Genomic DNA, 23,865 nt, shown 5'->3' on the forward strand with positions numbered 1-23,865 from the left:
TCTCTACTGTACTGAACCATCTCTACCTGTACTGAACCATCTCTATCTGTTCTCTACCTGTACTGAACCATCTCTACCTGTTCTGAACCATCTCTATCTGTTGCCACACAGCAAGCGGTATTGGAGAGCCAAGTCTAGGATCAAAAGGTTCCTTAACAGCTTCTACCCCCAAGCCATAAGACTGCTGAACAAATAATCAAATGGCCACCGGACTATTGGATTGACCCCCCAACTCCATTTGATTTGTACACACAGTCTACCATGATATCCTGAAAATAGCAGGTACAGTGTGTGTGTGTGTGTGTGTGTGTGTGTGTGTGTGTGTGTGTGTAAGCTGGTGGTCAATATCCTGCTGTATTCTGAGTATTCTCCCAGTGTCCGAGAGAGGGGCGAACCGCTAAATTGTGTTCCCAGCTACACACACACACACACACACACACACACACACACACACACACACACACACTAAGGTCGTTATTGTAAAAGAGAATGTGTTCTCAATGACTTAACCGGTTAAATAAAAACAAAATAAATCAAACACACACTGTGTACCCAGCTAGGACCAGAGGAGGATGGCCAGAACTACTCAGGTCAACACACACACACTGTGTACCCAGGTAGGACCAGAGGAGGACGACCAGAACTACTCAGGTCAACACACACACACACACACACACACACATAGTGTACCCAGCTAGGACCAGAGGAGGATGGCCAGAACTACTCAGGTCAACACACACACACACTCAAAAATACTACACTATGTAGGGAATAGGGTGCCATAGGACTCAGATCTAAAGTGGTGCACTATGTAGGGAATAGGGTGCCATTTGAAACGCTGAGTCGTGAATGGTGACTGAACCTTTAAGTTCTGAGTTGGTCTCGGTTCACTAAAGCTTCTCTCTCAACTACTGCCACAGAGAATCACACACCCACTCCACACCCCCACAGACATACAGTATGTAAGGGCACGACACACACACACACAGACATGCTCACAAACACACTCTCTCTCTGTTCACACCATGCCTCTCACACACTCACACAGAAGCACAGACATGCTCCCAAACACACACTCTCTCTGTTCACACCATGCCTCTCACTCACATCTCTCACACTCACACAGAATCACTCACACATAGTTTTACTACGCCCAGTACAGAACGAGGCAGAGTGGTGTTGTCTACTAACTCCTGCTGCACCCCCAGTGATGCTGCACCCCCAGTCCCGCTGCACCCCCAGTGATGCTGCACCCCCAGTGATGCTGCACCCCCAGTCCTGCTGCACACCCAGTCCTGCTGCACACCCAGTCCTGCTGCACCCCCAGTGATGCTGCACCCCCAGTGATGCTGCACCCCCAGTCCTGCTGCACCCCCAGTGATTCTGCACCTGCTGCACCCCCATTGATGCTGCACCCCCATTGATGCTGCACCCCCAGTCCTGCTGCACCCCCAGTCCTGCTGCACCCCTAGTGATGCTGCACGCCCAGTCCTGCTGCACCCCCAGTGATGCTGCACCCCCAGTCCTGCTGCACCCCCAGTCCTGCTGCACCCCCAGTCCTTCTGCACCCCCAGTGATGCTGCACCCCCAGTGATGCTGCACCCCCAGTGATGCTGCACCCCCAGTCCTGCTGCACCCCCAGTCCTGCTGCACCCCCAGTGATGCTGCACCCCCAGTGATGCTGCACCCCCAGTCCTGCTGCACCCCCAGTCCTGCTGCACCCCCAGTGATGCTGCACCCCCAGTGATACTGCACCCCTCAATGACCAGCCCTAAAGCTTCCATACCATACCTCCATCACAGCCTCTCTCCCTCTCCCAGCAGGAGGTTTGCATGTGAATGTGTTAATTAAGCCGTCCCAACTGCTGTGAGTCCAAATAGGACCCATAACCCTACGGGCCCTGGTCACAGGTAGTGTTTTATAAAAGGGAATCGGGTATCATTTAGGATGCACCCTCAGCATTCTTTAGCGGATGTTCTGCATTAAGGGAGCCGTCCGTAGGGTGTGCCTGATAATTCACGGTCCTGATGACATTATCATCACTCATTATCCCCGCTCATTATCACCCCCCCCCCCCCCCGAGACACACCGGCCACACTGGTTGAGACACTGATGGAGACACTGGTGGAGACCCAGCACTGAGAAGACACAGGTGGAGACCCAGCACTGAGAAGACACAGGTGGAGACCCAGCACTGAGAAGACACAGGTGGAGACCCAGCACTGGGAAGACACAGGTGGAGACCCAGCACTGGGAAGACACAGGTGGAGACCCAGCACTGGGAAGACACAGGTGGAGACCCAGCACTGAGAAGTCACAGGTGGAGACCCAGCACTGAGAAGTCACAGTTGGAGACCCAGCACTGAGAAGTCACAGGTGGAGACCCAGCACTGAGAAGACACAGGTGGAGACCCAGCACTGAGAAGACACAGGTGGAGACCCAGCACTGAGAAGACACAGGTGGAGACCCAGCACTGAGAAGACACTGGTGGAGGCCCAGCACTGAGAAGACACTGGTGGAGGCCCAGCACTGAGAAGACACTGGTGGAGGCCCAGCACTGAGAAGACACTGGTGGAGACCCAGCACTGAGAAGACACTGGTGGAGACCCAGCACTGAGAAGACACTGGTGGGGACCCAGCACTGAGAAGACACTGGTGGAGACCCAGCACTGAGAAGACACTGGTGGAGACCCAGCACTGAGAAGACACTGGTGGAGACCCAGCACTGAGAAGACACTGGTGGAGACCCAGCACTGAGAAGACACTGGTGGAGACCCAGCACTGAGAAGACACTGGTGGAGACCCAGCACTGAGAAGACACTGGTGGAGACCCAGCACTGAGAAGACACTGGTGGAGACCCAGCACTGAGAAGACACTGGTGGAGACCCAGCACTGAGAAGACACTGGTGGAGACCCAGCACTGAGAAGACACTGGTGGAGACCCAGCACTGAGAAGACACTGGTGGAGACCCAGCACTGAGAAGACACTGGTGGAGACCCAGCACTGAGAAGACACTGGTGGAGACCCAGCACTGAGAAGACACTGGCTTGTTGTGAATGTGTCTTTGATGGCTTGACGGGGATGGTGGCTAGTCTCTCACACACACACACCCTGGATGCAGATACAGAATTGGAATCAAATATGACCACTCTCCATAGTCCTGGTTAGGACAGTCATGAACAAAAAGCAGGATAGTGGTATTTTAATATATATATACACAGTACCAGTCAAAGGTTTGGACACACCTAATCATGGGTTTTAATTGATTTGTACTATTTTCAACATTGTAAAATTATAGTGAAGACATCAAATCTATTAACTAACACATATGGAATCATGTAGTAAGCTAAAAAGTGATTCTTAAAAATAGCCAAAGACAGCTTTGCAGACTCTTGGCATTCTCTCAACCAGCTTCATGAGGTAGTCACCTGGAATGCATTTCAATAAACAGGTGTGCTTTGCTAAAACTTAATTTGTAGAATTGATTTCCTTCATGTCTTTGAGCCAATCAGTTGTGTTGTGACAAGGTAGGGGTGGTGTACAGAAGATATCCCTATTTGGTAAAAAACCAAGTCAATAATATGGCAAGAACAGCTCAAATAAGCAAAGAGAAACGACAGTCCATCATGACTTTAAGACATGAAGGTCAGTCAAGTTGGAAAATGTACCTCTGCTGCAGAGGATAAGTTCATTAGAGTTTAACCAGCCTCAGAAATTGCAGCCCAAATAAATGCTTTACAGAGTCCAAGTAACAGACATCTCAACATCAACTGTTCAGAGGAAACTGTGTGAATCGGGCCTTCATGGTCGATTTGCTGCCAAGAAACTAAGAAAATGGACAGTAGACCGGTGGAAATCTGTCCTTGGATCTGATGAGTCCAAATGAGAGATGTTTTGGTTCCAACCACCGTGTCTTTGTGAAACGCAAAGTAGGTGAACGGATGATCTCCAAATGTGTGGTTCCCACCGTGAAGCATGGAGGAGGAGGTGTGGGGGTGATTTGCTGGTGACACTGTCAGGTATTTATTTAGATTTCAAGGCACTTTTAACCAGCATGGCTACCACAGCATTCTGCAGAGATATGCCATCCCATCTGGTTTGCGCTTAGTGGGACTATCATTTGTTTTTCAACAGGACAATGGCCCAACACAAGGGTTATTTTACCAAGAAGGACTGTGATGGAGCGCTGTATCAGATGACCTGGCCTCCACAATCACACAACCTCAATCCAATTGAGATGGTTTGGGATGAGTTGGACCGCAGAGTGAAGGCATATGTGGAAACTCCTTCAAGACTGTTGGAAAAGCATTCCAGGTGAAACTGGTTGAGAGAATGGCAAGAGTGTGCAAAGTTGTCATCAAGCCAAAAGGGTGGCTACTTTGAAGAATCTCAAATGTAAAATATATTTTGATTTGTTTAACACTTTTTTTGATCACTACATGATTCCATATGTGTTATTTCATAGTTTTGATGTCTTCGCTATTATTCTACAACGTAGAAAATAGTAAAAAATAAAGAAAAACCCTTGCATGAGTAGGTGTCCAAACTTTTGACTGGTACTGTTGTATATGACAGCGATGTTATAACATCCCTGGGAGGGAATCCCAGATGTAACCTTATTACTTATATAGTGAACAAATCTTGACCAAATGGGGCCTTAATCTAAAGTAGTGCACTACATACAAAACAGTCCGGGTGCCATTAGGGCAGGTTAACGTTTTTCTGGAGGCAGTTCTGCGGAGTGGTCACTAGCTAACACAGCCACAATGTTATAAAATGTGATTTGGCACGTAACCTTAACCACACATCTAACCCCAATGCCTAAATGTTTTGGGGGGGTTTTCTATGTTGACTGCAGCAGGCCTATCTAAGGGGAAATCGCTCAGTTCTGCCTCCAGGACACATTCTACGTCTGAAGAAATTGCAATCAGCAGTTGGAAAAACAACAAAAGATGATAGATACCCTTGTCCCCGTTTGAGTAAGTAAAAGTGGGGGTTGGAGAAACATAACCCCTTTCAAATGCATAAACAGAGCTATAGACGCAAGGACTGACCCTCCATGACATCAAGATTCTAGGTTTTGACCATGTCATGAGGCTATATTAGTATTTGTTTACAAACATTGGAGTAAAAACAAGTGTATATTTAGGGGTTCTGATGGAGTGCGACAGTTCAACTGAACTCACGAGGCATTTCTAAGTTATATTCTTCAAGAATCGATGGGTTTATTGTCCAACGGGTACATATCATTGAACTAAAGTCCAAAAACGGATGTGGCAACTGCAGATTGTCCCTTTAATGGCAACAATTACAGCCTGACACGGATAGTTGAAATCGACACACTGCACTTCAAGACACTTGACTTGATTTCTCTCGCGAATTGATTTGATTTCCCTCTTGAGAAACCCCTGAACTAAATGGAATCCAAGCAATTTAAACCGACGTTGGGTAAATCAGTTGTTTTAACAACCTACATTGAATTTTTTTTTTTTTAATAAATGTCGGTGAAATGGTGCAGCACCAACATCTATCTTGCTAGTGATTATGGTCAACAGTAGGGCTTTAAATAAGGAACAGAGAGAACCATTAGGGTTACAGCCCCCCCCGCTCTGATCCTCAATGGCTATCTGAGTGAACAAAGGAAGTTATAACACACGCACAGAGAGAGGGAGGGAGACAGATACACACAAGCAAACAGGGAAAGATATACAGCCCCCCCCTCGGTGTGGTGGGAACATCAGGTGGTAAAGGTGTGAGTCGCCAGCTCACAGTCTTCCGGCCGGAAACTACATAAACACATCCCATAAACCCCCCCCCCCCCCCACACACACACACCCACCGGACACTGTGCTAACAAACCTTAGGGAAACTATATGTCCCCCCCACACACACACACCGGACACTGTGCTAACAAACCTTAGGGAAACTATATGTTTTGCGGTCAGGGAACATCTAAGAGTAGTTTCTGTTGACTCCAGTGAGATTATTAACTTTCCGTTGATGTGCTGGCAATGGCATCAAGTACTGTCCTTCACCCAGACACCCCACATCATCAGCTGAGGAGCTCTCGGAGAGGGAGTGTGTGTGTGTGTGTGTGTGTGTGTGTGTGTGTGTGTGTGTGTGTGGGTGTGTGTGTGTGTGTGTGTGTGTGTGTGTGTGTGTGTGTGTGGGTGTGTACTTACTGCACAGGCCAATGATGTGGCTGCTGTCTTCATGGACAAACTTCTTCGTCACCGCCTCCTCCATGATCTGTTTCACCTGTACAGAGAGACACAGGATCATTCATTACCGTCATCCTTACCGTCATCATCATCATCATCATCATCACCATTACCAACACCTTCACCATCATTACCATCACCATCATCATTACCATCACCACCATCATCATTACCACCACCACCACCATCATTACCATCCACATCATTACCATCACATTATTACCACCACCACCATCATCATTACCACCACCATCATCATTACCATCATCAGTACCACCACCATCATCATTACCACCACCATCATCATTACCATCATCAGTACCACCACCATCATCATCATCATTACATCATTATTACCACCACCACCATCATCATTACCACCACCATCATCATTACCATCATCATTACCATCATCAGTACCACCACCATCATCATCATCATTACCATCATCAGTACCACCATCATCATCATCATCATTACCATCATCAGTACCACCACCATCATTACCCCCACCACCATCATCATCATCACCATCACCACCATCATCATCCTTACCATCACCACCACCACTATCATCATCATCATTACAACCACCATCATCATCATCACCATCATCATTACCGTCATCATCATCATTACCACCACCATCATCATCATTGCCACCACCATCATCGTCCTTACCATCACCATCATCATCATCATTACCATCATCATTACCGTCTTCATCATCATCATCATTACCACCACCATCACCATCATCATCACCACCACCATCATCCTTACCATCACCATCATCACCATTACCAACACCTTCACCATCACCATCCATTACCATCACCATCGTCATCATTACCATCACCACCATCATCATTACCACCACCACCATCATTAGCATCCACATCATTACCATCACCATCATCATTACCACCACCACCATCATCATTACCAACACCACCATCATCATTACCATCGTCATCATTACCATCACCACCATCATTACCACCACCACCATCATTACCATCACCATTACCACCATCATCATCATTACCACCACCACCATCATTACCATCACCATTACCACCATCATCATCATTACCATCATCATTATCATTACCACCACCATCATCATTACCACCACCATCATCATTACCACCACCATCATCACCATTACCAACACCTTCACCATCACCACCATTACCAACACCATCACCATCATCATCGTCATCATTACCATCACCACCATCATCATTACCACCACCACCACCATCATTACCATCCACATCATTACCATCACCATCATCATTACCACCACCACCATCACCATCATCACCACCATCATCATCATTACCACCACCACCATCATTACCATCACCATCATCATCATCATTACCATCATCATTACCATCATCATCATCGTCATCATTACCACCACCATCATCATTACCACCACCATCATCCTACCATCACCATCATCATTACCACCATTACCATCATCACCATCATTACCATCACCATCATCATTACCAACACCACATCATCATCATCATCATTACCATCACCATCATCATTACCATCACCACCATCATTACCACCACCACATTACCATCATCATCATTACCACCACCATCATCATTACCATCGTCACCATCACCACCATCATTACCACCACCATCATCATTACCACCACCATCCATCATCATTACCACCACCATCATCATCACCATCATCATCACCATCATCATCACCATCATTACCACCACCACCATCATCATTACCAACACCATCATCATCACCATCATTACCACCACCACCATCATCATCATTACCACCATCTGATTTGGTCCTGCCCTACATACCTTCACGTACGCTACGGTCACAAGACACAGGCCTCCTAATTGTCCCTAGAATTTCTAAGCAAACAGCTGGAGGCAGGGCTTTCTCCTATAGAGCTCCATTTTTATGGAACGGTCTGCCTACTCATGTGAGAGGCGCAAACTCGGTCTCAACCTTTAAGTCTTTACTGAAGACTCATCTCTTCAGTGGGTCATATGATTGAGTGTAGTCTGGCCCAGGAGTGTGAAGATGAACGGAAAGGCTCTGGAGCAACGAACCGCCCTTGCTGTCTCTGCCTGGCCGGTTCCCCTCTTTCCACTGGGATTCTCTGCCTCTAACCCTATTACAGGGGCTGAGTCACTGGCTTACTGGGGCTCTTTCATGCCGTCCCTAAGAGGGGTGCGTCACTTGAGTGGTTGAGTCACTGATGTGATCTTCCTGTCTGGGTTGGCGCCCCCCCTTGGGTTGTGCCGTGGCGGAGATCTTTGTGGGCTATACTCGGCCTCGTCTCAGGATGGTAAATTGGTGGTTGAAGATATCCCTCTAGTGGTGTAGGGGCTGTGCTTTGGCAAAGTGGGTGGGGTTATATCCTTCCTGTTTGGCCCTGTCCGGGGGTTGTCATCGGATGGGGCCACAGTGTCTCCTGACCCCTCCTGTCTCAGCCTCCAGTATTTATGCTGCAGTAGTTTGTGTCGGGGGGCTAGGGTCAGTTTGTTATATCTGGAGTACTTCTCCTGTCCTATCCGGTGTCCTGTGTGAATTTAAGTATGCTCTCTCTAATTCTCTCTTTCTTTCTCTCTCTCGGAGTACCCAAGGACCATGCCTCAGGACTACCTGACATGATGACTCCTTGCTGTCCCCAGTCCACCTGGCCGTGCTGCTGCTCCAGTTTCAACTGTTCTGCCTGTGATGATTATTATTTGACCATGCTGGTGATTTATGAACATTTGAACAACTTGGCCATGTTCTGTTATAATCTCCACCCGGCACAGCCAGAAGAGGACTGGCCACCCCACATAGCCTGGTTCCTCTCTAGGTTTTGGCTTTTCGAGGGAGTTTTTCCTAGCCACCGTGCTTCTACACCTGCATTGCTTGCTGTTTGGGGTTTTAGGCTGTGTTTCTGTACAGTACATTGAGATATCAGCTGATGTAAGAAGGGCTATATAAATACATTTGTTTTGATCATCATTACCATCACAATCAAAGAAATCCTTATCGTCTTCACCATCACCTCAAATTGAGAGGGTATTTGGCATAAACCTTGTTACATTTTCTGATTGCTAAAATTCTAATAGTTAGCCTAATATCAGTTTATGTTTAAGTACAGTGTAGAGAGTCATTGTACTATCTAAACCACTGTGAAATATATTTTCAATAACCAAAAATATTGTATTTTCAGCTGTTTCAAGCTGGTGTACAAAACTAAGTAAAAGACGAAACTAAACTTAAGAACAGAGGTCACTTTTTGCAAAACAATTTAGCGGTTTTGGAATGAATCGCTGCAAGTCTACATTTTGCCATTGGGTGTAGAGAAAATGTTGCGGTTTTACATCTAATTTAATGTAATTCTACACATTTTGACATAGGGTGGAGAGAAATTTTTGCAGTTTTTAACATGATATCGGAGTGACTAACCCGATTGCCTCGGTCAGATTTAAGGCCCAAAATCAGAAATACTTTCCTCTGTTAGTAAATCCATTAGCTGTACCTCTCTGTTGGTCACTCCCTCCCTGCTCGCTCTACATGCGCTCTGCTCATGGCATTCTGACTGAGTATCCATAGCAACGGCTCTGCTTGAGCTGCCATGCTTAATTAAGAAACACGAGAGCAGCTAGCTGTTAGCTACTTTGTCACAAACTCAGACAAAACTCAAGGAACATCATTAAAAAATATATATATTATCTATTTTATATTTTACAAGGTTGAAGCACTTCTGACACCAGCAGAGCATGAGCAAATGGCTCAGCTTCAAAATGTTAGTGATCAATTTAGTCATACTAGAGCCCTACCTGTAACCTAGTTATTGATGAAGAAACAGGCCCTACCTGTACCCTAGTTATTGATGAACAAACAGGCCCTACCTGTACCCTATTTATTGATGAAGAAACAGGCCCTACCAGTACCCTAGTTATTGATGAAGAAACAGGCCCTACCCGTACCCTAGTTATTGATGAAGAAACAGGCCCTACCCGTACCCTAGTTATTGATGAAGAAACAGACCCTACCCGTACCCTAGTTATTGATGAAGAAACAGGCCCTACCCGTACCCTAGTTATTGGTGAAGAAACAGGCCCGACCCGTACCCTAGTTATTTATGAAGAAACAGGCCCTACCCGTCCCCTAGTTATTTATGAAGAAACAGGCCCGACCCGTACCCTAGTTATTGATGAAGAAACAGGCCCGACCCGTACCCTAGTTATTGATGAAGAAACAGGCCCGACCCATACCCTAACCTGATGTATAAAGTCTGGGCCCATCGGGCTCGGGTTGGGGAGCAGAGCTCGACTGGTCGATAATTTGACCGTGACTACTGCAAGATTAGATCGCTAGCCACTAGACTTATTTACCAACCTAAAAAAATATATATTTCCCATCCCTGCTCTAGGAAACAAGGTGCAATTTGGGACACACAAGGAGTGATACAGCTCCAGAATGGCTGGACGAGTGAGCACGAGCGTGTGTGTGATACTGAGGTCGTTAACACCCGTCATGCCACTTCTGACTGAGACAGAGATGAAGACTGTGTTCCAAAATGGCACCCTAATTCCTCACAGTGCACCACGGCCCCATTGGGTTCCGGTCAAAAGTAGTGCACTATATAGGGATTAGGGTGCCATTTGAGACGTGTTCTGAGGGTTTCTACTACATAACTTAGTCCAAGAGTAGCCTTTAGCAAAAAGAAAAGATTCATAATTTAAAAGTCTTGGAACTGGGATTCTGTTTACTCTGTTCACAGCGAATAAGCATTTCATGGGCTTTTCCCAAAGAGATCAATACATTTTAATTTAAAAGCTTTCAATATATTGCCCATCTAGTGATGTATCAGCTACAAACCATTACAGGTGGCAGAAATCCGCTTACGCCAGACATCCCTAACTTATCAACGGTAAATGGGCCTGTCGTTGTTGATCGAGCTGTAGATCGGCGGATCAGGGTTTGTGGGGTATTGTGGGGAGGCATCTCAATTTAATTCATTTTAAAAATGTAGGCAGTAACACATCTCAATTTAATTCATTTTAAAAATGTAGGCAGTAACACATCTCAATTTAATTCATTTGAAAATATAGGCATTAGCACAACAAAAATGTGGAAAAGGGGTGTGAAAAAAAAATACAAATCGTGAAATGTTGAATACAACATTGTATTTGTCACATGAAATGCTGAATACAACAGGTGTAGTAGACCTCACAGTGAAATGCTGAATACAACAGGTGTAGTAGACCTCACAGTGAAATGCTGAATACAACAGGTGTAATAGACCACAGTGAAATGCTGAATACAACAGGTGTAGGTGTAATACAACAGGTAGACCTCACAGTGAAATGCTGAATACAACAGGTGTAGTAGACCTCACAGTGAAATGCTGAATACAACAGGTGTAGTAGACCTCACAGTGAAATGCTGAATACAACAGGTGTAGTAGACCTCACAGTGAAATGCTGAATACAACAGGTGTAGTAGACCTCACAGTGAAATGCTGAATACAACAGGTGTAGTAGACCTCACAGTGAAATGCTGAATACAACAGGTGTAGTAGACCTCACAGTGAAATGCTGAATACAACAGGTGTAGTAGACCTCACAGTGAAATGCTGAATACAACAGGTGTAGTAGACCTCACAGTGAAATGCTGAATACAACAGGTGTAGTAGACCTCACAGTGAAATGCTGAATACAACAGGTGTAGTAGACCTCACAGTGAAATGCTGAATACAACAGGTGTAGTAGACCTCACAGTGAAATGCTTACAACAGGTTACAAAATGCCAACTTAAACCTCACAATGCAGTTTAGTGAAAAAAAACAGTGTAAAGTAAAAAATACAAAATAAAATAAACCAATTATAAAAAGAGCAGCAGTAAAATAAATAGTGAGGCTATATTGAGGGGATACGGGCACAGAGTCAATGTGCGGGGGCACCGGTTAGTTGAGGTAATTTAGGTAATATGTACACGTAGGAAGAGTTGAAGAGACTATGCATAGATAATAAACAGAGAGTAGCAGCAGCATACGGGGGCGGGGAGGGGGGGGACAATACAAATAGTCTGGGTAGCCATTTCATGAGCTGTTCAGGAGTCTTATGGTTTGGGGTAGAAGCTGTTAAGAAGTCTTCTGGACCTAGACTTGGCGCTCTGGTACGGCTTGCAGAGAGAACATCCTATGACTAAGGTGGCTGGAGTCTTTGACAATTTTTTGGGCCTTCCTCTATACCAGGCGGTGTTAGGGGTCCTGGATGGCAGGAAGCTTGGCCCCAGTGATGAACTGGGCCATACGCACCACCCTCTGTTGTGCCTTGCGGTTGGAGGCCGAGCAGTTGCATACCAGCCAGTGACGCAACCAGTCAGGATGCTCTCGATGGTGCAGCTGTAGAACTTCTTAAGGATCTGAGGACCCATGCCAAATATTTTCAGTTTCCTGAGGGGGAATAGGCATTTTCCTGCCCTCTTCCTGACTGTCTTGGTGTGTTTGAAACATTCTAGTTTGTTGGTGATGTGGACATCAAGGAGCTCTCAACCTGCTCCACTACAGCCCCATTAATGAGAATGTGGGAGTGTTCAGCTCCTTTTCCTGTAGTCCACAATCATCTCCTTTGTCTTGATAATTTTGAGGGAGATGTTGTTATCCTGGCACCACACTGTCAGGTCTCTGATCTCCTCCCTATAGTCTGTCTCATTGTTGCCGGTGATCAGGCCTACCACTGTTGTGTCGTCGGCAAACTTAATGGTGTTGGGAGTCGTGCTTGGCCATGCAGTCATGGGTGAACATGGAGTACAGGAGGGGACTGAGTATGTACCCCTGAGGGGCACCCGTGTTGAGGATCAGCGTGGCAGATAGGTTGTTACCTACCCTTACCACCTTTTGCGGCCCGTCAGGAAGTCCAGGATCCAGTTGCAGAGGGAGGTGTTTTAGTCCCAGGATCCTTAGCTTAGTTATGAGCTTCGAGGACACTATGGTGTTGAACGCTGAGCTGTCGTCAATGAATAGCATATTCTTGTAGGTGCTCTTTTTGTCCAGATAGGAAAGGGAAGTGTGGAGTGCAACAGAAACTGCATCATCTGTGGGTCTGTTGGGCGGTATGCAAATTGGAGTGGGTCTAGTGTTTCTGGGATAATGGTGTTGATGTTAGCCATGACGAGTCTATCAAAGCACTTCATGGCTACAGACCTAAGTGCTACGGTTCGGTAGTCATTTAGGCAGGTTACCTTGGTGTTCTCGGTGGTCAGCTTGAAACATCTTGGTATTACAGACTGTCAGGGACAGGTTGAAAATGTCAGTGAAGACACTTGCCAGTTGATCAGCGTATGCTCGGTGTACACATTCTGGTAATCCATCTGGCCCTGCAGCCTTGTGAATGTTGACCTGTTTAAAAGGTCTTATTCACATCAGCTATGGAGAGCGTGATCAGACAGTCATCCGAAACAGCTGATGCTCTCATGCATACTTCAGCGTTGCTTGCCTCGAAGCAACCATAGAAGTTATTTAGCTAATCTGGTAGGCTCGTGTTACTGGGCAGCTCACGGCTGTGCTTCCCTTTGTAGTCTGTAATAGTTTGCAAGCCCTGCCTCATCCGACGACCATCGGAGCAAGTGTAGTACGATTCAATCTTAGTCCTGTATTGACGCTTTGCCTGTTTGATGGTTCGTCGAAGGGCATAGCGGGATTTCTTATAAGTGTCCGGGTTAGAATCCCGCTCCTTGAAAGGTGGAAGATCTACCCTTTAGCTCAGTGCGGACGTTGTCTGTAATTCATGCACTTATTGATAAAGCCAGTGACAGATGTGGTGACCTCCTCAATGCCAACGGAAGAATCCCGGAACATTTTCCAGTCTGTGTTAGCAAAACAGGCCTGTAGCTTAGCACCTGCTTCATCTGACCACTTCCCTATTGAGCGATTCACTGGTACTTCCTGCTTTAGTTTTTGCTCATAAGCAGGAATCAGGAGGATAGCGTTATGGTCAGATTTGGCAAAACGGAAGGCTATGTACTCATCTCTGTGCGTTGAGTAAATGTGGTCCAGTTTTTTTCCCCTCCGGTTGCACATTTATTAACATGCTGGTAGAAATGATGTAAAACAGATTTAGGTTTCCCTGCATTACAGTCCCCGGCCACTAGGAGTGCCGCCTCTGGATGAGCTTTTCCTTAAGGCCTTATACAGCACGTCTTCGTGCCAGCATCGGTTTGTGGTGGTAAATTTTCAGATACGAAAAATATAGATGAAAACGCTCTCGGTAAATAGTGTGGTCTACAGTTTATCATGAGATACTCTACCTCAGGCAAGCAAAACCTTGAGACTTCCTTAATATTAGATTTTGTGCACCAGCTGTTATTTACAAATAGACACAGACCGCCAACCCTTGTTTTACCGGAGGCAGCTGTTCTGTCTTGCTGTTGGACCGAAAACCCAGCCAGCTGTATGTTATCCATGTCATCGTTCAGCCACGACTCTGTGAGACATAAGATATAACAGATTTTTAATTTCCCGATGGTAAGATAGTCTTGATCGGAGCTCAATCATTTTGTTATCCAATGATTGCACGCTGGCTAATAGGACTGTTGGTAGAGAGGGATGACTCACTCGCCATCGGATCCTTACAAGGAACCCCAACCTATGTCCCAAATATCTCCTTCTCTTCTTTATGCGAATGATGGTGATTTGGGCCTGTCGGGTGTCTGAAGTAAATCCTTTGCAGCCGACTCGTTCAAGAAAACAATCTTTGCCCAGTACGAGGTGAGTAATCGCTGTCCTGATATCCAGAAGCTCTGTGTCTAATCCGAGGTGAGTGATCTCTGTCCTGATATCCAGAAGCTCTGTGTCTAATCCCAGGTGAGTGATATCCAGAAGCTCTGTGTCTAATCTGAGGTGAGTGATCTCTGTCCTGATATCCAGAAGCTATGTGTCTAATCCGAGGTGAGTGATCTCTGTCCTGATATCCAGAAGCTCTTTATGTTCAAAAGAGACAATGGCAGAAACATTATGTATAAATTAAGTTATTTGTGAATTTGGTCTTTGGGCGCCCAAACATTTAGGCAGCAATAAAAGGTTTAATACATTTTAGGTTACACAGTTTACAAAGTACATACAATTACATTCTGTGTATACAAATTGACCCTATACACTTCAACTATGACAGACAAAATTAGTACATTTTACTATTCAGTATAATACATAGATACTACACAGTATAATACATAGATACTACAATACATAGATACTACACAGTATAATACATACAATACATAGATACATACACATATTACATTCTACATATTCAGTGTATTATAATACATACTATTCAGTATAATACATAGATACTACACAGTATAATACACATAATCATTAATACATAGATACATTGATTTAAAAAAAAATTCAGTATACATACGATAACAGTATAATACATACATACTACAGTATAATACATAGAACAGTATAATACATAGATACTACACAGTATAATACATAGATACACAGTATTACAGTATAAAAAATACTACACAGTATAATTACGTATAATACATAGATACTACACAGTATAATACAACTATTCAGTATAATACATAGTTATTCACTATAATAATAGATACTATAATACATAGATACTACACAGTATAATACATAGATACTACATTAATACATAGATATCAGTATAATACATAGATACTACACAGTATAATACATACTATTCAGTATAATAATACATACTATTCAGTATAATACATACTATTCAGTATAATACATAGATACTACACAGTATAATACATAGATACTACACAGTATAATACATACATACTAAAGTATAATACATAGATACTACACAGTATAATACATAGATACTACACAGTATAATACATACTATTCAGTATAATACATACTACTCAGTATAATACATAGATATTACACAGTATAATACATACTACACAGTATACATACTACAGTATAATACATAGATACTATTCAGTATAATACATAGATACTACACAGTATAATACATACTATTCAGTATAATACATAGATACTACACAGTATAATACATAGATACTACACAGTATAATACATACTACACAGTATAATACATAGATACTACACAGTATAATACATACTATTCAGTATAATACATAGATACTACACAGTATAATACATACTATTAATACATACTATTCAGTATAATACATAGATACTACACAGTATAATACATACTACACAGTATAATACATAGATACTACACAGTATAATACATAGATACTACACAGTATAATACATACACAGTATAATCAGTATAATACATAGATACTACACAGTATAATACATACTACACAGTATAATACATAGATACTACACAGTATAATACATATACTACATATAATACATAGATACTACACAGTATATAGTATAATACATACACAGTATAATACATAGATACTACACAGTATAATACATAGTATAATAATACATAGATAGATACTACACAGTATAATACATAGATACTACACAGTATAATACATACTATTCAGTATACTACATAGTATAATACATAGATACTACACAGTATAATACATACATACTATTCAGTATAATACATAGATACTATACAGTAATACATACTATTCAGTATAATACATAGATACTACACAGTATAATACATAGATACTACACAGTATAATACATAGATACTACACAGTATAATACATAGATATACAGTATAATACATAGATACTACACAGTATAATACATACTACACAGTATAATACTACACAGTATATATATATACTACACAGTATAATACATAGATACTACACAGTATAATACATAGATACTACACAGTATAATACATAGATACTACACAGTATAATACATAGATACTACACAGTATAATACATAGATACTACACAGTATAATACATAGATACTACACAGTATAATACATACTACACAGTATAATACATAGATACTACACAGTATAATACATAGATACTACACAGTATAATACATAGATACTACAGTATAATACATAGATACTACACAGTATAATACATAGATACTACACAGTATAATACATACTATTCAGATAATACATACTACAGTATAATACATAGATACTACACAGTATAATACATAGATACTACACAGTATAATACATAGATACATACACAGTATAATACATACACAGTATAATACATAGATACTACACAGTATAATACATACTACTACACAGTATAATACATAGATATACAGTATAATACATAGATACTACACAGTATAATACATAGTATAATACATACTACAGTATAATACATAGATACTACTCAGTATAATACATAGATACTACACAGTATAATACATACTATTCAGTATAATACATAGATACTACACAGTATAATACATAGATACTACACAGTATTTACTAAATACTTTTTGCCCCACTGTAAATGCCATCAGTAATAACAGTTCCATTTCCAGATGGTGATCGAGTTATTGGGAGCGATAGGTAATCAATATACATTCCTTACGTCTGCCGATGGTTCAATTCAGACAGATTGAACAAGCCAAGGGAACTGCCAATACTAAAGGTTGTTTTTTAACTTAATTTAACGAGGCAAAATCCGTTCAGGGGCAGAATGACAGATTTTTACCTTGTCAGCTCTGGGATTTGATCCATCAACCTTTCGGTTACTAGTCCAACGCTCTAACCACTAGGCTACCTGCCACCCCAAAGGTCAAAGCATTATCTCTCCTCATACACTGGGTCCCAAATGGCACGTTAATCCCTTCATCAAGGATCTCTCTGTACTTTGCTCCGTTCATCTTGCCCCTAAATCCTGACTCGTCTCCCAGTCCCTGCCGCTGAAACATCCCCACAGCATGATGCTGCCACCACCATGCTTCACCGTAGGGATGGTGCCAGGTTTCCTCCAGATGTGCAGCTTGGCATTCAGGTCAAAGAGTTCAATCTTGGTTTCATCAGACCAGAGAATCTTGTTTCTCATGGTCTGTGAGTCCTTTGGGTGCCTTATGGCAAACTCCAAGTGGGCTGTCACTTCTCTGACCAAGGCCCTTCTCCCCCGATTTCTCCGTTTGGCTGGGCGGCCAGCTCTAGGAAGAGTCTTTGTGGTTCCAAACTTCTTCCATTTAACGATGGAGGCCACTGTGTTCTTGGGAACCTTCAACGCTGCATACATGTTTTGGTACCCTTCCCCAGATCTGTACCTCGACACAATCCTCAACAATTCCTTCGACCTCATGGCTTGGTTCTTACTCTGACACGTACTGTCAACTGTGGGACCTTATGTAGACAGGTGTGTGCGCCTTTTCAAATCATGTCCGATCAATTGAATTTACCACAGGTGGACTCCAATCAAGTTGTAGAAACGTCAAGGATGATGAATGGAAACAGGATGCACCAGAGATCAATTGAGTCTCATAGCAAAGGGTCTGAATACTTTTATACACACACACACACACACACACACACACACACATATGACACACACAAAAAAAAATCTTAAAACCTGTTTTTGCTTTGTCATTATGGTGTCTTGTGTGTAGATTGATGAGGATTTATTTTTATTTTATTTTTATTCCATTTTAGAATAAGGCTGTAACATAACAGAATGTGGAAAAGGGGGAAGGGGTCTGAATACTTTCCAAATGCCCTATATAGGGAAAAGGGTGCCATTTGGGATGCACTCAGACTATAGCAATAGGCTACACAGAGACAATCATTGTCTCCCAAGTTGGCAAACTGATCTAGACCAGTCTGTCTGGCAAGTACAAGGCCTAAGCTGCACAGAGAGAGAGAGACCTACACAAAAAGTGGCCTTCATCAGTGTCAAGAACTGAACTCAATGAAACAAACTGGACGTGAGGGAAGGTTTTCTGGACGCAGATCAAGTCTAGTCCGAGGCTAAAAAGCTTAATGAGTACCTCCTTGTAAAGTGTCTGGGAAACTGGCCACAACGGTGCATTTCATCCTACAATAAACCACCTAAGGACATTCATATGACTGCATCACTACCAGACATTGAAACACATTCCTCAAAACAAGCTTGTCTTTGGTTGCACGGCAGGCAATTTAGGTTTTATGACAACTAACATCAACAGGAAATATTAACTATTCATCTTTGCCGTTTTAAAACACCAGTAAATATAACCAGAGGCAATTTTCAAAGACTAGAGCCCAGAGCGCCTTGCTGCTGTCTCTACTTCTGTCTGTCTGTGTCAGTACCACACAGGTACACCACCTCGTCTTTCCCCGACTGCCTGGTCTGTGTTGGGAAGCGGTGATGTCACATCTCAGCTACAGCCAGAGAGTCTTCTGGCCCTATTTTATTCTCAGCATCACAAAATGTTATGATAGTTCTATTATTCGTATCATTATGCCAAGTCTCATTTTATATGGCAGGGGACCCAAAACAAGGTAGAAAACTCTGTTTGACTGATGAGTTCAACGTACCGATCGTCATGTTCGACAAATAGTGTCCTGAAAGCTGGACAATCAGTGTTCATTACACTTCAATCAAATGAAATAGAATGGTAATGGTTTACTGCCATTTATTTGATGCAAAACTACAATGTATTCGGAAATAAAAATGACAATTCTTCCCTGCCCAAGCAAACTGCTCACAACATGGAACTGAGGGGGGAAAAGGCTTTTATTTACCTTCATTTCATAGTAACTTTATGCAGTTACTGCTAACATGAACCCCATTTTCTTCAAAATAGAAGCAGGATACTTGCCCAGAGGTTTTAATCATGTGGATAGGGGGCGGTTATTTTGACGTCTGGATGACAAGCGCGCCCAAAGTAAACTGGCTGTAACTCAGGCCCAGAAGCTAGGATATGCATATGTAACAGTTTAATTTTAGACCGTCCCCTCGCGAACCAGGGACCCTCTGCACACATCAACAACTGACACCCACGAAGCATCGTTACCCATCTCTCCACAAAAGCCGCGGCCCTCGCAGAGCACTGGGGAACGACTACTTCAAGGTCTCAGAGCGAGTGACGTCACCGATTGAAACCCTATTTAGCGCGCACCGCTAACTAAGCTAGCCGTTTCACATTTACATTACATTTAAGTCATTTAGCAGACGCTCTTATCCAGAGCGACTTACAACACATCCGTTACGCATATAATTGGTAGATTTTGATTTTTTTTTCAACTCTAAAAGTTTCTAAAACTGTTAAAATAATGTCTGTGAGTATAACAGAACTGATATGGCAGGCGAACACCCGAGGAGAATCCATCCAACAAACAAAGCAAAATAATTCAGCCCACCATTGATTCCTACGGCTGTCATTTTTAATAGGAAGGGAAAACCTCCCAGATTGCAGTTCCCAGGGCTTCCACTAGATGTCAACATTTTTTAGAAAGTGTTCCAGGCTTTATTTATTTTTAAATTAGCTAGAATTTGTAGTTTTTCTAAGTGGCTCCCAATAATAACAACTCTCCGAAGTTTATTGGTAACGTTTGGGATTAATTTTGTATGCATTTTGAAGGAGGGAAACCGGTGGATTATTGAATGAAGCGCGCCAGCTTAAGTGAGTTTTTGGGGATATAAAAAAAGGACTTATCGAACAAAAGGACCATTTGTGATGTAGCTGGGACCTTTTCGAGTGCCAACAGAAGAAGATCTTCAAAAGGTAAGGCATTTATTTTAGCGTCATTTCTGACTTTCGTGGCGCATCTGCCTGGTTGGAATATGTTAATGCTTTTGTGTGCTGGGCGCTGTCATCAGATAATTGCATGGTGTGCTTTCTCCGTAAAGCCTTTTTGAAATTTGACACAGCGGCTGGATTAACAAGAAGTTAAGCTTTTAACTGATGTTTGACACTTGTATTTTTATTAAATATTATTTCTGTAATTTGATTTTCGCGCTCTACAATTTCACGGGATGTTGTCAAGGTGGATCGCTAGCAGCACGTCTAGCCCAAAGAGGCTAACCACTAGGCTACCTGCTGCCCCTAATGTACAACAGGAAGAGATATCATTAGTGTACAAAATAAATCACAATAGGCTTTCAGGTCCTTCTATGTCAAATCTGTTAATAGCAGTGAATAAACTATGTTCCATGTAGTTTTTTTAAGAATCATTTTAAAGGCATCCAACTAACACCCTCTTACAATCATATTAATAGGCTCTACTGGTCAGCAAATGTAGGTCAATCTATTATTTGGGGGGGGGGGGGGGGTCAGTGACAGTGGGGGGGATTGCTTCAGGCAAAGTCCCATAACACCTGTTGTTATTGTGAAACTACAGTGTCGCTTCACAGTTATAAGGTAACTTAATGTGAAGTGTTAACATTCTGTGATCGCGGAGTTACAATTTTCTGATAGTATTGTACTCTATCGTTATGAACAAATCAGAAAAAAATGGGTAACCTTTTTAAAACTGCTGGATTAGATTGTAACAACGATTGTAATAACAACGGGCTCCCTCCTATTAATTTACATTTGAGAAACACATGGCTATTACTACTATTAATACGTTAATGTAAACTGCACAACATATAGTTCCGGAGGATCTCCAATATGACTTAATAATATCGACATTGAAATTAGTCTTCACTGCACAATTAGCCACGCCAGTAGATAGATCACAGAGCTATTGCCTATATGGCACTGCAACAGCCTGGGCGGTGTGCTCCACCTGTAGCAATCGTTTTTTCTACAAAAGGCGTCCATAGGAAGCTTTTCATTCCAACGGCTCTTCCACATCATACTCCCTTGGGAAACTAAAACTACTGAAGCGTCGAAATTTAAAGGAAACCGAAGTGAGCGACGACAAAAAACCCGAAAAACGTAATGTAGCGTGTTCAATTTTGGAAATGTACTTCTAACGCGCGTTGCATTAATCCAGCCGGTGGCTAGAGGAGTCTACACAGTAATAACAGAAATACAGTGTATCAATTCCTCTCTCGCGACGTATCCACAACATTATCATTATGCATCATCATCTTCATGTATCACGGACATTTACCGAGAAATACATTAACATGAATACATGATTTGCTGAAATTTCCCCGTACAACCCTCATTCATTATAGACCAAGAGCTCAAAAGAGGCGTGAAACAAAATGCACTAACCTCTCTTTTCACATTCCATAGTAATTTATCTTTGAATTCTTCATCTGTGCACGAACCCATTGCTCTCGGTGGTCTTGTGTCTGTCTCTGTGACAGACAAAGTTACGGCTGCAACAGCGTCAACGTGATTGTCCACAATCTCGGATGTCTGGTCCTCTCCACCCTTTCTTAAAGCTTGTATTGACTTCTCCACCCTCCTTCCTTCCCTCTCAGAGCAAAGTGCTCGGGCCTCCAGATAGCAGGCGGTTGACGCATCTGTGTGGCGGTCCTGCCGCGGCGCATTGAGGAGCCATCTTCACATCCACTCAGAATGACGCCAGCGGTGCTCGACCCACCCCCTTTAACACGGTTTATCAATGGAGTCAATCACTTCACATATCTCACGCTCCATACACATTTCCAGCACTATGACAGACAGTTATTTATAGCTCTCCTCTCTGTGTGTGTGTGTGTGTGTGTACAGGACGACTGGGGGATATTGAGGTGTGATGCTCAGGAACATTTTATCTGTAGTCTTTTTGTATGTAATATGAAAGTGCCATGGGGATTTCAAAGACAGACTCACAGAACAACAACACTGATAGGGCAAACAAACACACAATAACCATAACAAAAACACAGGACACACAAAAAACAACAACTGACAACACAATATCTCATTAATTTGCAGTTGTGTGTGACTGTCATTAAATTGATGATATTGTCATGTAACATATGCCAAAGCAAATAGCCCTACTTGCACTAGAATGCTTCACTCAATTAAGAAACACATGTCCATTATTCTGATCTAGGGCATGGGTTTGTCAGAGACTATTTTGAGGCTAGGGATATCTTGAATGAAGATGATCGAGGCCAGCGGCTCCCCGTTTTAGAAATTGTGTCAACGCATGTTTTGGCTGCAATAGAAATGAATCAATGGAGTTATTACCATCATGATATACAGAATAAGCGTTTTTACTGGGACTTTTTGTCATTCTATCTCTAACTAGCGCCACCGTGTGGCCGTTCATGGACAACAGATGTCTGCCCAGAGCCATACCCGTCGCTTCACTCCAATGGTTCCAGAACCATGCCCATCCCATTCCAGAACCATGCCCTTCCCATTCCAGAACCATGCCCTTCCAATTCCAGAACCATGCCCTTCCCATTCCAGAACCATGCCCATCCCATTCCAGAACCATGCCCTTCCCATTCCAGAACCATGCCCTTCCCATTCCAGAACCATGCCCGTCCCATTCCAGAACCATGCCCATCCCATTCCAGAACCATGCCCTTCCCATTCCAGAACCATGCCCTTCCCATTCCAGAACCATGCCCGTCCCATTCCAGAACCATGCCCTTCCCATTCCAGAACCATGCCCATCCCATTCCAGAACCATGCCCGTCCCATTCCAGAACCATGCCCGTCCCATTCCAGAACCATGCCCGTCCCATTCCAGAACCATGCCCTTCCCATTCCAGAACCATGCCCGTCCCATTCCAGAACCATGCCCTTCCCATTCCAGAAC

The 23,865-nt window shown here is 43.2% G+C and overlaps 1 protein-coding gene across 1 annotated transcript in view; it reads right to left on the reverse strand.

Annotated features, from left to right (window-relative positions):
* The window catches only part of LOC135546711 (small G protein signaling modulator 2-like), a 137,654-nt gene extending 115,040 nt beyond the window's left edge, over window positions 1-22,614 (reverse strand). Inside the window, 2 exon segments of the mRNA XM_064975345.1 lie at window positions 6,186-6,261; window positions 22,359-22,614. Coding sequence (XP_064831417.1) covers window positions 6,186-6,261; window positions 22,359-22,418 — 136 coding nt within the window. The 5' untranslated portion in view covers window positions 22,419-22,614.
* Between the last annotated feature and the right edge of the window lie 1,251 nt (window positions 22,615-23,865).

The sequence above is a fragment of the Oncorhynchus masou genome, chromosome 9 (assembly GCF_036934945.1).
Source record: "Oncorhynchus masou masou isolate Uvic2021 chromosome 9, UVic_Omas_1.1, whole genome shotgun sequence".
Taxonomy (NCBI): Eukaryota; Metazoa; Chordata; class Actinopteri; order Salmoniformes; family Salmonidae; genus Oncorhynchus; species Oncorhynchus masou.